The sequence below is a fragment of the Andrena cerasifolii genome, chromosome 16, assembly GCF_050908995.1.
Source record: "Andrena cerasifolii isolate SP2316 chromosome 16, iyAndCera1_principal, whole genome shotgun sequence".
Taxonomy (NCBI): domain Eukaryota; kingdom Metazoa; phylum Arthropoda; class Insecta; order Hymenoptera; family Andrenidae; genus Andrena; species Andrena cerasifolii.
In genome coordinates this window covers 5,593,169-5,611,387 of record NC_135133.1, presented here as the reverse complement: position 1 = coordinate 5,611,387, position 18,219 = coordinate 5,593,169, and the positions used below count along the sequence as shown (strand labels likewise).

General features: G+C 51.5%; 1 protein-coding gene across 3 annotated transcripts in view; it reads left to right on the top strand.

Moving 5' to 3' along the window:
* Positions 1 to 18,219, top strand: part of LOC143377488 (netrin receptor UNC5C) — a 38,992-nt gene that overhangs the window by 9,075 nt on the left and 11,698 nt on the right. For all 3 annotated transcript variants that reach the window (XM_076828758.1, XM_076828756.1, XM_076828757.1), the window contains exons 2-5: positions 4,556 to 4,768; positions 15,222 to 15,635; positions 16,346 to 16,627; positions 16,948 to 17,115. In XM_076828758.1, coding sequence (XP_076684873.1) covers positions 4,687 to 4,768; positions 15,222 to 15,635; positions 16,346 to 16,627; positions 16,948 to 17,115 — 946 coding nt within the window. In that variant the 5' untranslated portion in view covers positions 4,556 to 4,686. The remainder of the gene's footprint in view (positions 1 to 4,555; positions 4,769 to 15,221; positions 15,636 to 16,345; positions 16,628 to 16,947; positions 17,116 to 18,219) is intronic.

Sequence of the window (18,219 nt, the reverse complement as noted above, 5' to 3'; positions counted from 1 at the left end):
TAGGACGTTTCTACTAGTCGCCGAGGAAATCTTTGCGTGAGAGGGATACGTTTGTAGCCGGCTGCGGAATAATTGTGGAAACGCGCGTGCTTGCTTTTGGGGAGGAAAGAAACTGTTCCACGGGAAATTTACGACTCCCTTGTTCCTGGGCTTGTGTGTACAGGGCGATTCTGGAAAGTGGGTCGGGCTAAGTGATGATGGGGGAAGCTCGCGGAGGGAAAAGTTAAATGGCCTTATGAGATCTGCTTTTCTGTAATGCTCTCTGTAACTGCTGCGTTTTTATCTGCAAAATTCTTCAACTCCGTCTATATTACATTTCACATGGTCTTCTTATTGGACGACTAATTATTTCGTCTTAATCGTAATTGCAAATGCGGATATATAATTGAAGAGTCCTTGTAGAAAACACTGCAAGTGCCGCAATTAAAAAAAAAAATTAAAAAAGAAGTGGCAAATCCGGTTTTCTCTAAAAATCCAATTGTTTTTTCACACGATTTTATACTATGTTAATGTAAAAAATAGAAAAATTTGTGATGCGTTTGGGTTATTGTATAATTAAGCACATTTAGCAATCAAATCAAATTTCGTAAATAATTTAAAGTCAGGGAAGTTTTTCCTTTCTCCTGAAAATTTAGATTTTCTGCACTTATAGTGTTTTCTACATGGACTCTTCAATTATTATTATTATTATTATTTATTTCACGGGTGAATACCCTTTAGTGTACAATGAACGATTCACAAAGTTAACAAAGAAACAATGTGAAAGAAAAGGAAAGAGGAGAAAAGCCAGTGCATAAATAAACAAACAATAATGCAAGAAAATATTAGAACTAACGAACTGATAAAATTAAAATTATAATTATGAAACTCCTCTGTCAATTTCGCACACAATACGGCCAATACGGTTTCCTAGATTCTACAGTCACCCTGTAGATCTGTTCCTCGAGGTCTGATGTATCATTCCCAGAGAAGTTCAAGCATAGTCGCGAAATTCGTAACGTATTACGTAAATGCATGGAAATTTATCGCATGCAGCGGTGCATGCGTGCGTTGTAATTCATCCAACGCAAGATAAAACACGCAATATCCCTGGGCATTAGGAATGTTACAGCGTGGAGTTATAACGCCGCGAGATTACACGGTGGTGAAGAAAGAGAGAAAGACAGAGAGAGAGAGAGAGAGAGAGAGAGAGAAGTTGGAGGAAGAGGTTCCTAAATAATACGACGCCGGTCTTCTACGACCATAGCCGAGGTAATCGTGCGCACTGTTTCAGGAACCTTCCTCTGATCTTCGAGGGTTTGCAGTTTACTTAAGGGAGGGGTCCGCGATGGTTCTGCTGGGGCCCTGTCGAGTTTGGTCAGGGGATGTTGGTATCGATAGCTTAACTTCTGCTCAACTGCCATAAGACACTTGTAGGGAATTACAAAAGTTTCTAAACGACTGTGTACACGAAGTTTCCCAACGATAAGTACGATCTTAATTAGTTAATGGAGCCCGGGGAAAGAATCGAGGATTCCTCTTATTGGAAAGCTGAATATTTCAGGAACGATTGCTTCGCGGATTCGTGTCTATTATAACTTTGTTTCTCCCCCTTTGTTCCGCCATCCAGCGAAGTTTCTGCTCGCAGTTCCGAAGCATCGTGTTCAGGTCTTTTAGGAGTCACTCGCGAGCACCCCGCGCACGCCACAGAGAGGCAGCCGCTGAATCTATATAGGCGACGGGAGAAGAGCCAGGCGTGTCTATTAACGTATAAATGATTTCTCCAGAGTACAAGAAAAATGCATTTCCCATCCACTTTCACCGGTACACAGCCGAGGGAACTTAATAAAAGCCGCTCCCCCGGGAGAGGATCCAAAAAATTTCGCGCGCGCACGGCCGTGACGCGTACCGGCGAACAATCGATAAGCGGAATTCCCGAGGCAGGAGGCACTTTCCGCCGCATTACATCGGCCACGTCGATCTCGGCGCCCGTCGTTCCTCCGGGGCCCAGCGTCTATTCCGTTGGCCGCGCGGAATAGAAACGTCCAAGGGGGCAAAACCGGTAGCTGAATACTCGAGGGAGAATCCAGCCAGTTGATCCCCCCCCCCTTCTACCTGTTGTCACGCGATACCCAGGTTGCCCTTCGAAGCTTTTAAACCGCTTTTAAGTCTCCGTTCGCGTTCACCTCGACGCCTGAAACGCCGACTCGTCGAGTGGCGCGGTTGCTCTTCGTTGCGCCCCGGTCGCCCGAAGGGCGGGGAGCAGAGGGACGCACGGTCGTGGAGTGTAACAGAACGGGCACGGCTCTCGTGACGCCTGCGAAGCGGCGAGGAAGAGGCCCCCATCTGGAACAGGTCCTGCGAAGAAGAAAGAGCTTTTCTGGAGCGGGCTGGAGCTGAATGGCACTCGAGTCGGCGCGCTTATCCCGGGGGTTGGAGGGCGCGAGAAAGAGAGAGAGAGAGAGAGAGAGAGGGAGAGAGAGAGTGTGTGGCATTCGTGGCAATTGCAGTGTGAAATGCCATGTGTTCGTCCGCGCGGCACGACGTCCTCGGTCGGCGTCGAGTGTTTTAAGCCTTCGAGTGGTAATACCGGGCACGTTTATAAATTGAGTCCTCGTCCTGGAGGATTAGAGGCGGGACGTCGCGCGGACGATGGGAAATCTGTGTAGGGACGGCCGATACGCTCGCATAATACGCGTTCCACGGCCGAGGAGACGTGGATTATTCCGCGTCATGAATCTCCGAGAGCATTCTATCGCCCTTCCCCTGGCTCTGCCTCTGTACGTGTGCACCACGAGCCGCTCGTAAGTACGCTTCTACACACTACGTGGTTTCCATCGACTTTCCGCGCACTCGAGATAACGACCAGCCGGGGGGAATTATCGATCCGACGGCACCCTCGATCCGCCGAGACTCGCGTGGGTGGTTGGGAGCTTACGTTTCAATTAGGGTGTGAATCGTTTCCCGTGTCGACACGGAATCTCGATATGTTTCTGCCGGCCGGTTGGAGCGTCGCGTGAGAAGATCCGCCGCGACCGTTATCGGGGAGATTCGTATCTCCATCGGGGTATCCCTGTTTTCTGGAAGATTTAAACACCTGATACCGGGGTGGATTCATTGCTCGATATCGGTGCCTCTCTGTTGGAGGTGTCTGCTCCGTGACTTAGTAGGATAACGTAGCCCAGTGCTTTAGATTCCCAGCGGTTTCGTCGGGAATCACCTGCGAGCGTAGAGTCGCCTGGTGGAACAAAGGACCTCGGAGGAAGGCATTGACTAACGATCCCGCCGTCGCGTTTCGAAGCTGCGACAGGGACAACGGGACAGGATACCGTCGACAGGTTTCTCGCTCGCGGCATTTGTTTCCACGGCTTTCCATTGAAACTGTCCTGGCCGAAGGACACAGCTCGCGCAACTAAGTAGTTCCGCGCGAGTATGCAACTGCGAGTCGCTGGAGCGAGTGCGTCCGGCGAATGGGGACTTTATCGCTGAAATTTCTGGAGCCTGCAATCTGGAATCCCGATATCCACGATCGGGGATTCTGGAATTTCCACTGCAGGAATCCAGCTGCTAGAATTCTGAAATTTGTTGTTCAATATCGCGGCAACCCGGGGTTCAGATTTCATTTATATTCCTCGTTGAAATGTGCAGGCGATGCAGATCTCTGCTCCATCTCGGACGAATTCTTATACCGATTTAACGCGCCGCTTGGCGCCTGGCGACCGGGGTGCATTTCCACTAGACGGGTCCAAATTAATTATTGACGCCGTTAATTATTGACGTCGTCGGTTATCGAGCAGAATTGGCCACAACGAACCCGGGAGATCGATGTTCGGTGGGGACGGAAGAATGGGCGAGCTGGGGAGAATCGCACACCCCCGTTACCCAGGCATCGTCCTCGGCACGGTTTTGGGGGTAGGAGCTGGAACGAAGGCGCCACGAGGAAATTTCGCGTGCGGGAAAGTGCGCGGTGCGCCGTTGGAATATTTAAATGGCAAGGGTTGCCAGCCGGTACCTAAGTGGCACTCTCGCCTCTCTCCTAACAGTCCTTTACGTTTTCCGGTGGAAACAACGAAGCTCGACGTTAAATCCGCGCGGCGTCGATGTTCCTTCGTCCCCATCGCGTGCCGCCGGAAAGTTTCCACTCTTTTTTTTTTTTTTTCTCCAGAAAAGAGCAGCCAGCTGCTCGTATTTTTCGATGGGAACGCGACCCTCCCTCGGATGGATGTATAATAAACGCGCTCCCCGCGTATCGGCTGGGAACCGTTCGTTTCTCCTCCTCCTTTCCGCGACGAGTGCGCGTTCGGATACGGAGGATGCTTTAAAACTGTGCGCTCGTTTTTAAGAGAGTATTCAACCTGCACCGGGAAATGCACGAAGGAAATCGTTGGAAATTTTCGAGGCACGAGGGACACTCGACGCGGGCTCTTCTTGTTTCAATTGAACCCAGATATTTTTAAGCTGCGGCTGCTTTTCCACAGCGACGATTCGGGTGGACTTGAATCGAGGGGTCCGCGGGCGGGGACAGTGTTTTCGTTTCTCGAATCTGAAACTTCAATGCCGGCTTTCTGTGTTACAGGTGTAATCTTCGGACAGCGGGAGCTCCCCAAGTGAAAGTGCAGTGCGCCCAGTGACGACGTTCATCTTAAATCTCGCGGCTTCTTGGACTTAAGATGAACGAATGACCCTCGCAAAGGTGATACGTACGCGATGAGGCCGAAATCGTGCTCCCTGTTCCTGATGTTCTGCGTACTGTTGCCGGGCCTGGTTCGTCCCTTCACATCCGGCGAAGGTGAGTGAAAGCTCGTTAAACAGACTTTTCGAAGGACGAAACGGGGGGGCGGTTACAATCCCAGGGTATCAAGAATCGAGAGTGAGCTGGGCGCAGAGTTTGGCGATTCCCTGTAACCATCCCCTCCTCCTTTTATAAACTGTCCCAGTCTTCAGCGATTGGAAAGCTTGAGCGCGGTACTCGCGAGGCGAGTAGCTGGATACCACTTTGCGCCTCGATCGCGGGAGCGCGTGCAACGGCGAAACGAATGCCGCTGCCTCGTAGATCGCTCGATAAGATGGGAAACTGGGAGACTAGTTCCGAGAAACAGGCGTCTCTCGACTCTATTCAGGCCTCAGGATAGCTATTAGCAATTAGCCGCGAGTTAACGAATTCGAGCTACAACTTCGCTGCGAATTCCAGCTCGCCTGGGAATCCTGCTGCTAGGTGGCGCTCTGGATTTTCTGGCCCCGCTTGCGCTCGCAGTCTAGCGCGATCGATCGTGACTCACGGCGATCCGAGGGAACGTTGAACGATCTACGCGGAGGCGCGTAGGGGGAGGGCCGCGCTTTTTGCGATTCCCTCGCGGAGGAAAGGAAGGCCGTGCGCTGCGGCGTGGCTAGTCACGAGAGCGCACGGTCTCTGGCGAAAAGGGAAAGGGAGAGGTGCCCGGGCAGATCTAATTATACGGCAAGTCAGCGTCGCTGATTAGTGGTGGGCATAACCGGCCGGTTACGTTACACCAGCCGTTTTCGATGATGGATTACGCTCCCCCGGAGCCGGCTCTAAAAGCGACCTTACGCGGGGCAAGGGTACCCTGCTCCGTTTTCTTCTGACTGCCCTCTCGCGGGACCACGTGGCCGACTAATTAGCGTCCTGCGTATCCAGCTCGCTCGTCATCGCGACGCACCGAATGATGAACGAGCCCGGGCCGCGGAAAAAATCGTTACACATAACGATAGAAAGTCCCTCGGCCTGGCGGTTGCTTAGCGCGTCGCTGCGAGCGGGTAAACGACCGCCTGCAGAGTTATTGTACCCTTTAAATCTTCTTTCGAAGAACTAATTACGGCTCTCGGGTCGCGCGACTTCGCAAGAAATCCCGATGCAAATTGCCCGCGTCGACGTTTCGCGCACGCACGCCAACACACTCGGCATCTCTCCCTCTCTTTCTCTCCGTTTTCTCACCGCGGATGAACTATCGTCGGCGGCGGCGAGAGGCGCCTAAGAAAATCGAGCGTACACACGGCGCACGGTTTTCTCCCGGAGCAGACAGGTGAGCGTGCCGCGGAGCCGCGCGAATGTGAACGTGGAGACGCACGTACGCGCGTGTGAGTAATTACCCCGACGATTTATCGCGACGTGATATCGTGTCATAATTCCGCTGGCTTGACTGGCCGCCGTTCCGCCGCGGCCAGGAAAAATATTAGCCGCGTTAATAATTAACGGGCGGAGAGAAGGCTGTGTCCGGTTCACCCCTGCTCGTCGTTCTCACGTTTCGACCGCGGCCGAGTCGCCACCGTTTTCCACCGACGACGTTCAATTTTTTAAACGACCCCGAGGGGTGCAAGCTCCTCTGGCGGATTGTCTATACTCTATGCAGACGCTTTATTTACATTTGGAATCTTCTAAGCCTACACAAAGCTGTGTAGGGGCTCAAAGGGGGGGGGGGGGGAATAAAAAACTGATATTTCTATTTGACTACTCGGCTTTGCCCGAAATTTAGATTCTGATTCCATAAACAAAAATACTTTTTTAGTTTTCTTTTTTGAAAATAAGGTGAATGTCCCAATTTCTGCTCATTTAAGAGGTAACTCGTCATATAGAAGGCGTGAAAAATTTGTTTGTGATCAAAATTTGCAGAGTAATTGATTAATTCTTTAATAATAAATCAACCAATTCAAAAACCATTTAAGAAAGATATTTCAAGATGTTTAACTATTGGTAATTTGTAATTAAATATATAATGCTCTAAGTGTCCTTATTTCTGCTCAGGAAAAATAGCGATGTATGTATTGCCCCAAGCTCGTGCAACACTCGCGTAAATGTTTAAATAGTTTAGAATTATTTTGTTGCAACTATAGTACAAACGTAACGCATATAATAATAAGAGAAATACGAAACGAGCAGGAATGGGGACATGAGTCGAAATTGGGACATTCACCTTAGTCACATTCATCTGGATTAGTCAGGCATAATGAGCTGAGGCACATTTCGTGATCCCAGAGTTTATCGTTGGAAAGTTTTTAGGCGACTGACAAACACACAAACATAAGCTTTCTGCTTTATATATTGAGATGATAGATTTAATATTTATTTATTTCCTTCATTTCTTCATTTTACATTCTTTATTCTTGTTATTATCATTTTTTCTTGAAATGATGTTATGCTTTTCTACCGTTGAGAAATTGTTCGGGCCCCAAAATATTCTTGCAACCAAGCCCCATTTATAGAGAACACCGGCCCTGGTCCTACCAGCGTAGTAATCGCCCAGAAAATCCGAGCTTCTCATTTCCAAAAAGAACCCTCGCATTTCCCAGCCACCGTTGCGTCGCCAGCTTTCACCCACAGCCACCGGTGACGCCGAAGAATTACGATCAGCGAGAACACGAGTTGTCGCGGAAAACTGCTCGTCGCAGCGAGCGAAAGCCGGAAGGAGGTCTCGAAATTTACGGCTGATAAATTCCCGTCCCGTCGATTCACCGTTCCAAAGGTCACGTTCCTTGATTTCGGATTCCATTCTGTTCTTCTTCGTCTCGTTATCTACGGCGGGCGGCAGACATAGCGTAACAGTACTCGCCCGTCGGATTCACCGGGTCCCGTGAGAACCTATTACTCATCCGCCCCGTTCCCCGATAAGTATCATAAGTAAATCGCGATCGAGCGCCGCGATACGACCTTCGATCACGTAGCCCAGAGCCCGCGGATCGGGTGGGAGGTCGGTGGATCTCGTAAAATCGGCCCCCGGGGGCAAAAATGCAAACGTCGCGGTCGCTGGTTGGCGGGCTCGCTCGACCGAGCAATTACCCGGTTGGCTCCACGGCAGAAACCGGGGCCCCGTTCTCGAACAGACAGGTGAGAACGACGGAGAGGGAGAGGAGGAGAGAGCGGCAGAGTCGAATGGAAAAAGGAGGAAAAAAAAAAGGAATCGAGCGAGAGCGACGGGGAGGAGGGAGAAAAAGTCTTTAATCTCGCGTAGTCTCTCATCGGCGCGTTTTGCCCGACTACGGTGTGCGCGCTTCTCTCCCTCTCTCCCTATGTTCCTGCCATTCTTTTCCCCGCCGCGACGAAAGGTCGGGTCAGCTTTAATTATCGTAAATCAAACGAGAGAGTGGTGCGCCGAGAGAGGAGGCCCCGATGGTTGTGTAAGCGCGATTATTGTTGAAATCGCGGAGAACCCCGAGGAAAGAGTGCGGCCGTGGTAGAACGCCGCAGCGGAGAGATCGTGAAATATCGACCGATCGAATTACAACACGGGGATATTTTCGCGCGCTCCCCGTACACGATTTCGCGTTCTTCCACGACGCTCGAAAGCGCCCGGGCACGTTGGTCCGGCGGCGCCAGCGCGAGATGCATTGCGGGTCTCCCGGCACGTTGCTCCGGGGCTCGTGGACCTTCCACAAAATACACATTTTGCTTCTCGCCAGCGTCGTAAACTCTGCCTCCACCCCTTTTACCCGGAAAACACTAAATTGTCGGAAGCAAGGGTTCTCGGACTCCGAGCATACCGAATTTAAAACATTCCATGCGAACTCGGACAGATCTCGGAGTAAGTTTTCGTAGATTGGTGAAATTTCAATATGTTGTAGAGTTTAGTGATATTTAAACGTACCTCAAAGGATTTTTGAAAATTTTGAAAAATGTCGATTTTACAGCTGTTTGAAGTTAAGCGCTACCTTTTTTTCAATACATCATAACTATGGAAGTAGTAAACGGACGGAGATGAGCTTTACGGTGCTTATAGAGAAGACATTGAAGTTATAAGGAAAAATTATTTCAGTTTAAAAAAAAAATTTTTTTAATCATTTTTGTGCAATTATTTTAAACAAATGCAGGTTTTTAACATCGGGCGCGATTTTAAAAATCTGAAGAAAAGGAGAATATAGTTCTATCCTTCCCCTTGATGGACAAATTTAAAAAAATATGAACATTTTGAAATTGGCCCTGTAAAAATTACCGAAAGTTGACTCGCAGCGGCCAAGCGGCTGTACCTGATATTCTTATACTTCCATAACTTTAATGCATTGAAAAAAGGTAGCACTTAACTTCAAACAGCTGTAAAAACGAATTTTTCAAAATATTAAAAAATCCTTTGAGGTACGTTTAAAAATCTCTACAACATAATCAAATTTCAGCAATCTACGAAAACTTACTCCGAAATCTGTCCGAGTTCGCATGGAATGCCCATTTGTACATTGCGATCGACAAATGAGAAGGAAGACGAGACGAACGTCGCTTTGACTAGACTCATGACGGAGGAGGTTCCCGAGTTTTCCCGCGTGCGATCGCGCCGTGTCAGAGATCCGAATCTCGGAGCCTGGCAATTTCAATGCAAATCGGTACACGGGTTCCTTTGTATCTCGCAAATGGAACGATGAATCCGCAAAAGCAGCGACGCGAAATTTCGTTCCAGTTGGGCGGACGGACGCCGCGCCGCACAATGGGCAGCGGGGGAATCGGCGCGGCGCCGATTCGAGGGCGTCGTTATCGATAGCGGGAGAAGGAAGAGGCGCCGCGGGAGGCGAGCACGCAACCAAGCAGTCGTATCTGATTCTGTTACTCGGTTAATTACACGCCTTAACGTCGGGCCTCGCTGCCGTGCCGCAATCGACTCGTGTAATACGCGTCATCGCCCTCCGCTCTCCGCGTCCTCATACTCCTCCGCCGACGCTTTTAATATTCACCCTTTCGGCTCGCGCGTTTTTTTTCGAGCGGTTTCATTCATTTAATCCTCTCTGTCGCCGGTCTCGCCTCGCTGGAAAATTTTCATCGCGCGCCCGGAACAATCGGGCCCGACCTGCTGGATGGAATCCGATAACAAATTGCATCGGCCGTGACGTTCGTTTAAAGTAGTTTAACCGAAAAGGGGGTGGCGTTCGTTAAGTCGTCGCAGCCACTCTGCTCGCGTCGAGTGCGCCCGATAGAACGGAGTCGAATACCCCGCGCTACTCGTGGAGGCAAGTGTCGTCGGTTTCCAGTGCTACTCCACCACCTGAGGAGTCTATCCCCGGGTCCATTGACCGCCCTTTAACTCCGACCTCTGACCACCATTCCGAATACAATGCGGGGCTCTTGTCGCGCGCCCGTTCGAAGATAATGCGCCGCTGTCCAAACGAAACGAATCGTCCAGGCTCAACCTGATTTCATCTCGGCGTCGATCGTTGGGGAGCAATCGGCGCTCCCCATCGATCGCCTCCTTGGCCCGTGGTGTATCGATCTATATGCTCGAGCGTGCCTCCTACGATAGAGATCGTCGGAAGAAAGTCAACGGTGCACCGTGCTCCTTCCCCGTCTCTCTGGCGAGGTAGGGCATCTCTCGTTAAACGGGATGACGGCACAACAAAGTTCCCTGGGAGCAGGGAACCCGATCGAGAGACTTGACTGGCATTATTTGGGCTGGAAGGTCGTGATCCGTGAATGGCCCTGGAGCACAATGGCGGACTCGAGTCTGCCGGGCGCCGTCTCATTGTCCGCTTGCAGCACGCCGAACACCCTCCGCGCCGGAAGTAGACCTCTCCACTCGAGGCTGGGCCTCGATTCATGGAAAACGTTAATCTCGAGTGACACCCCCGTGGACGTCGCCACCTTTCACCCGAAAGTGCTTGGAAATATTTGTCTAGCACCTGGTTCTGACTTCTGCCAGGGAATAAGCCGCCGTTCCGGATAATACGGGGATCGGAAGTCTCTTGAAAAGGTCCGTCTGCTTGACTCCACTGGCCGGGAAGAGGAGGGAACCAGCGTTCACACGAACGGCAAAGTGTAGCCTACCTCTCGAGCGGTTTCTTGTTTCTCTTAATGATCTCCGGTCGTTGAGAGGCTGCGGGAATTAAGAGAGACCCGCGTGGAGTGTGTTTCTTCTCCGAGGAAAGTGTACGCCGTGCAAAGTTGCAGCACGCGAGGGAACGGTCTTCCAGGGTAATGATTTCCTCGAGAAATTTAATTCCCGCCGCATCTTTTCCACCCGGCAAATTAACACCCTTGCACGGCGCGGTGTCAACGAGGGTCACCCCCGGCGAGCACCTCGATTCCGAGCGTCTCGTTTACCCACGCCCGCGGGATATTCACGCGCTCGCGTAGCCGCGGAACAGGAGGGCGAGTCAAGCGGCTAGGGTCAATGAAGCCCGATGCGCCGAGCACGTTACTTTGGTCAGCGTTCGGCCTGCTAAAATAACAAGGCGCGCGAGGCAGCGAGGAAACAAGGAAGCTCTTGTTTCTCCCTCGGCTCATCTCGCACCGTTCGGTTTCGCAATCTTCGGCCGCACCTTCTCGATGACTCTTTCCTTCTGAGCTTTCAGCGACTTCCCACCCCTATTCTCTTCCGTAGATTTCCTCCGTGTCTTCTTCGCACATCCCACTCCTGCGTCACTCAAACCCGTGCGACTCTGTTCTCTGTATTTGCCAAATCCACTCTCTACCTTCTGTCAACCATTACTCCTCCACAACCCCAACATCTTTCCCCTGAACATCCCTCTATCTTCGCCTCCATCTTCCTTCTGTCTAATCTTCGCACCCTCTTCTTTCTAATCTCCATCTCTCTCCGTGTTTCCCCTGCACGCCCATGTCTCCACCCTCGCCCCCGGGTTTCACCCGGCGTGGCCCTGCGGACGGAGCAGGAACGGCGCCACGGCAGGTACCTTTGTTAATTAAGAGGCGTCATGTGTGGTCCGCAGCCACGCTGAAACTGTACACGGTTGCGCTCGTGTCCCCGGCCAGCGTAATACGTGGTCAACCCACATAGTAGCCACGCGATGCCTCGCATGGATTGTGCGCGCACACACGTTACCCGGCGTGTACGTGCAGCCATAGCAGACACACGTAACACCGGCGTATCCGGCGGAGACACGACTAACCGTCCGACCAGGTTGCCGGCTAACGAGAGGGCCCCTCGCAGAGATCTCTGCGCCGGCTGATTCGACGCCGTCGGGAGTACGGATACACCGTTCCCGCTCCGAATTATCGGAAACCGATGAGCCCGGTTTTTTCCCTGCGACCCAGGGCCACGGTTTGCCTCGCGTGTCGCGTGACGTTGCTCAATTAAGTCCCTCCCCCATCTGTGCAACCCCTGCCCTTTTCACCTAGCTTTCTTTTTGCTTGCCGAAGAGCAAGGGGGCAGCCGGGGACCCAGGAGCGCTGTTTAGAACGCCGGGGGGGTATTTGCCAGCGGCAATTACCGCGGCGCGATGCAGAAAGGGTTTAACAAAGGCCCTCGGTGTTTTCGGAGGCGTAGCCGTTCCGAGATTACTGGCGTAAGTGTGACCGAGCTGATAGAGAGCGGAGCTGACAGGGAGAATGCGTTGTATTATCTCGGAGACCGAGTGTGATAAGACAGCTGGAACGTGGTGGAATTTCTGCTCCCACCCTTCGATCCGCTTACTCGTCCAAGGAAGAATGAAAGTAGTCAACGTTTCGCTTCCTCTTTGAAACGAATGAACGAGCAATAGCTTCTCTCTGGTCGGTGCTTTATACGTAGATACGCGTGCTGGCAAACACGGGGCCATAGACCGAGCGCGGAGCCCAGCGAGAAGACTGGAATACTTAATCGGTGGAAACCGGGAATGGAGAAGTCCGAGCGGAGAAAGAGGATTTCCATCGATTTCCGATAATTGTGGTGATCGGTTCCGCCGATAAAGTTCCGCGGAATCGTTCTATCTAATTCTTCTCGGGCGAGCCCCCGCACCCCGGCCACCCGTATAAATTCCCGTTAGCCATTTCGGGCGCGCACAGAGGCCGGGCTGTATCTTTGATTACTCGTAATGGCGCGTTCCTGTACGACGCTAATTCACCTGCGCCCGGAGCCACTGCTTTTTTTCCGGCCCGCGATCCCGTGGAACGATCACGGTGAAATAGAGTAACGAGATGAACGTTTAATCGAACGACGAAACGTTGCTAGTTGGGGATGGAAAAGAGATCTCCGCCGATTGCCGGCCGCGGGTGAAACGACAGATGATGGCCCTCGGCGGGCCGGACCATTTTAGCGTCGTATCCAGCGCCGAAAAATCGTGAATTCGCGGACGTCATCGCCGATTCGATCAGCGATATGGCTCGCTGTTGCAGCTCTGTAAGTGGCTAACGAGGATTTTCGAATCGCGGCCCGGGGAAAACCTGCTGGCTGCCTTCGCTGCGATTCCGCCCGCTGGACCCGCCGATCGAGACCCATTATCGGAAACCGATGAAAATTCTCTTTCGGTCGCGCCTCGATTCGCCACGGTACGTCACGTTGCCGAATTTTATTTATTCCTCTCTTCTTTTTTTTCCGGCGAGCGGTGGGAGAGCGTGTTTTATTTCGCTCGTCCAGCGACGCTTCTCATTTGCCCGTTGCCCCGATTCCTATCTCTCGCCGCGCAGGATATTGAAGGTATCTGCCGGCATCGGATATAAATTCTGACATTTTTTTTCCACCCGCCAGGGAGATTTTTTCCTCCCCCTCGCCCCTCTCTGGCCCCAGCGTTCGCACAGACAGCGTGAAAAATAACGAGAAACGACAACGATAAAATCCAGCGACGCGCGGTTTTGACGTCTGTCGATCGACCGACGCGATTCGATGTTCATTGGATCTTATCGACGATACACGGATTTTTTGAACGGCTTCGGGGATTTATGGGATTCTGGGAGGGCGCTCGCTGCGCTGGGCAAACGATTGTGCAGAGATTGATCATTCCCCGTGATGTATTCCGGCGATATATTGTTCTGAGTGTACTGTAACGTTGTAAATGGTCACTTTCTCGCGAGCTTTAAAAATATCTTATCTTCTAGGGGAGGGTGAGCAAAATAGTCTGCCATTCTTTATCACAAAGCCTCTTTATTTAATAATATTTGCGTTGGTCTCTTTCTACCGCTAAATCTACACAGTAGCAATCACCATAAGGCACTAAAGTAGCGTTACCCAACCTTTTTAGAATCGCGATCACTTTGTATAATCTTCAAATAATCTTCGAACCCTCGCCCCACATAGAGTAAGGTAAACGTTTCCTTCCTTTCATTTATGAAAAATCAGTGTTCCATCGTTAATAGAACAGCAATGTAACCATATTAAAGTAAATAAATGCTAAAAATCGTCGACTAAAAACATCCGTCGCGATCCCCCAGAAAACACTTCGCGACCCACTTGGGGGGCGTGCGCGTCGAACGCGGATAGCCGCTGATCGCCACTTCGCGCGTTCCCGTTCCGACGCCTGGGTTTTTCATTTTTCCTGCGAATTTTTTGGAAGCAGGCGCGAGACGAGCAGCGACACAGAGGCGGGCGCCGATTATCGCGATGAAAATTGTGGCCCCCGGCCAAATGTCGCACGGGGATAAAGGTCTAACCGCTGGTTGGCGGGAAATGCATCGGACTTGTGCACCGGTGCGCCGCGTAAATCCGAAAATTCATTACTGCAGCGTGCGGCGCGGCGCGATTGTTCCGTAGCGAGGAAGCGCGCGAAACGCTGGCATTAATGGGCCAGCGTGAGGATTTACAAGGGTGGAGGGCACGGGGGTGCGGGCCGACAGAGGGTAGGGGGGGGGAGGGAGAGCGGAGTGGATGGCCATTGTTGACAAGCAAATATAGAATTTTCCGCGATGGAATACACGGCCACCATCGTGAATAACGTCCGCGGGACGAATTAATAACTCGATCGTAAATTACGATCACGGCTGTATTTAGATTTCCAACGACTGACTGGGCGAGCCCTGTTGTCCGTCCCGCGATACTATGATTGCCGCAGCCTCCTGCCATGATAATCACGATAATTCTACGAATTTATTACGGCGGCCGATAATAAGCAACGGCATTTGTTTCGATTAATCGGCGGACGTTAATTGCCCGGCTCGTTATTGTCGTCTGGATCGTTGCGACCCAGCGACGCTTATGGGAAGGGGTTGTAATACTGGTGTAGCCTCAATGTTCATCTCTCCGGGTGATAACGAATGATTGAAGCTTCTTGTTGCATCTGAACGAAGTTGGGACGGGACGGCGATAGAACATTTCACTAAGAATAGACACGGCGCTTGTGTCATCGATCTGTTTCTCGATACGCCAATTGCAACTGTAATTACGTCTGGTGTCTTTCTTATACTCTCATTATGGCGCTCAGACGTGCATATCTCGCGATTGGGGTCACAGATAGCTCGTCGCGGAGGAATCACAGTTGCGGAGGCTTTTAACGCATCCGTAAACAGCTGTGCAATCAGAGTTCCCGGTGCCGCGAATGAATAATTAAATTAATCCCTCTGTACTTATGGACGTATCTATAGCTGCTCTGACTTTCGTGTGCTTCAGAAGGCGAGGATGCCACGGAGGACGAGGATTCCTACCTCCTGGAGGAGGACGACGTCCCTTCGGCCACGATCGCCACGGACACCGAGTTAATCTCCGAGGCGGGCGGTCATCTGCCGGTTTTCCTCACCGAGCCAGTCGATTCCTTCGTTGTCAAGAACAAGCCAGCCACGCTGCACTGCAAAGCCGCTCACGCGTTGCAAATCTACTTCCGTTGCAACGACATACGAGCGGACGGCTCGCAGCAGCAAGACTTCGTGGACCCGCACACTGGAACCAGGATAGTCGACTGCGAATTGAACGTAACCAGGGATCACATCGAGGAGTATTTCAGCAGGGACAAGTTCAAGTGCGACTGCGTCGCCTGGTCGGGGTCTGGACAGATTAAGAGTCAGCCGGCGACCATCGATGTTGCTTGTAAGTGCAGGGAAATCAATCCTGAAAGTAGTCAGTGTCTGGATTGATGCCAAGTCACAATACTCGAGTGTCAGGTTTCAGCGATTTTATTGATTGCTCAGAATAATTACAGAATCGTGGTTCTAAATGATTCGAACAGGTGGATCAAGTATCAAAGATTTTAGGGACCCGTGCATCAAATTGAAGCTTTCATTGCACATCCCACTATACGAGATACGCACTTGGTCCAGACGGTCCTCTAATTATTTCCATCGCCATCGTACTACAACCGTGGGTACACGAATTCTTCTAAGAATAATGCCCACTGGCTGTCAAGACTGTTACTTTCGTCTTACTTCGCCCTCGCCCCCGCGTAATTATCTTGATTCTCCTAAGCGAGGTCATTATTTAATTCCGACCCTTGATGCAAGGCAATACAGCGCGGCCGGGCGGAGTTTCTAAGAGAATCAATTTAGGAAACGACCGTTTGCCCGACTTGGGCTTACGTAACCGGTGTCTTCCGAGACGAGCTGTTTCGTGCGCGAAAGCGACCGCGATAAATTACACCGGAGCTGCTTCCTTCGGGAGCGGGTATCCCCGGGCGGAGCGACAAAGAGATCCGGGATGAAAAAATATTGGCATCAATCCCTTCGCTTTAAGTTACAGGGGCCATTCCTCTTCCCGCCGCTGCACTCTCTCCAAACCCATCCCCGTAAATTCTATTTTCGCAGACTTGAAGAAGCAGTTCGACTCGCCGCCGTACTCGGTATCGGTGGAGGCAGGCCAGAGCACCGAACTCAGGTGTCTGCCCCCTGTGGGAGTACCGCCGCCCAGGGTGTACTGGCTGAGAAATAACGTGCCCGTCGACACCGAATCCGACACGCTCTTAGTGTCTAGCGAGGGACACCTTCTGGTGGGCCAGGCGAAGCTGAGCCATCAAGCGAATTACACCTGCGTGGCGGAGAACATCGCCGCCAAGAGGCTCAGCGACCCTGTCAGCTTGACGGTTTACGGTGAGCCACTGATCACGATACTAGTGCGACAGAATCTCTATTCCAGCTAGAATTACATCGACACGTTGTACTATTTTATATCGTTCGATAGACGCGTGATAAACTTACATTCAGGCAATAGTCGCACTGTGAGGATTACAGGGAAAACGTCCCCGAGCTGCGATAGCTCGATAGATTGCACCCCCACTCGATTTCAGTCGCCTAGGAAACGAAGTTTTCCCTGATCCCAAGTGTCTATGGCCTATCTTAATGGACCCTCCACTTCTTTCTCTCCCCTCAACAGACTCGGGCTAAAGCTGTCCTCGTTGATACTGTTACAGTGAACGGCGGATGGTCCTCCTGGTCAGCCTGGTCGGAGTGTCACTCGAGATGCGCGAAAGGGGGCCAGAAGAGGACGCGGACCTGCACGAATCCATCGCCGATGAACGGGGGTCAGACCTGCCTCGGTCCGTCTCAGCAGAAGACGGACTGCAACACCAACTGTCCCGGTGAGTCCCTTGAATTCATTGCCCCGGTGGGATGGGATCGTCGAGGAAGCATCACGCTTCGTTAACCGCCGATACGGTGTTCAGTTCCGCGGTTAGAGGTTTCTTGCGAGGCTCCACCACCTTCTCCGTGTCCCGTCGTCTATTTCCCAGCGCGGGAGAGCGAGGCGAGTGGACGTTGGCGTTCCCTCCTCGTTCCCTCCGCGCTGGACGGCTAAAGTCGTGTCGCCGGGACGACAGGCAAGCAGGTTCTGCCACGACAAACCGATATTACCGATGCTGAAGAGAGGATAGGCTCTCTCGTTTGATTTACGACACCCCCCTTCTTTCCCTCTTCCCAGCACACAGGCGCGTCGCCTCTTTCTGTGTTTGCCTGCCTGCTCGCGAGCACACGCAGTCGCCTCTCTTAAATTGTATTCACCTTTCGAAAACGTTTGCGACATTCTGAAGACACCTGCGGCACATCCCCGCGGTCCGACGGTCGTGCGGAGTGTATTGAAACGCTCGTCGAGAGGGCAACGTCCACCCGGGGAATCGAGCATCCTCGGCACTTGAAATATTAACCCCTCGGCTCGACGGTGACGGGCCGCGCCCGCGACACCGAGCTATTCTGATTCTAGACGCCACTCACTGTCTCAGCTTGCGTACGAGCATGATCAACGAGGCGATGGGACCGGTTGCGAGTAACTGTTAATGTCGATCGATATTCGTTCCTTGAACGGTTCTTGCCAGATTCTAGCCTCTCTGTAAGCTTCTATCTTAAGTCTTGAGACTTAGATCTCCCACGAGGTCCTCACGGAGGGAGACTCCTCCCTCGCTCCTTTCCATGACTGATCTATTGGATGCAGGGCTTCAAACGGTCCCGAAAATAACTCTTTAAAAATTATATATACAGGTTCTGATTAAAACGGTTATGGAGAACTTTTATTCCAAATAACTGTTATGAAGAACCGAAGTTTCCAAGTACTATCTGTTTCGGTTACGGTTCCTATTTCCCCCTTCATATCAGTTCCATAGCCGCTATTTTCTCGGTTCTATATCGGTTCTGAAACGGTTCCAGAATCAATTCTTACATCGACTTTTCCATAATTGATATCATTCATTATC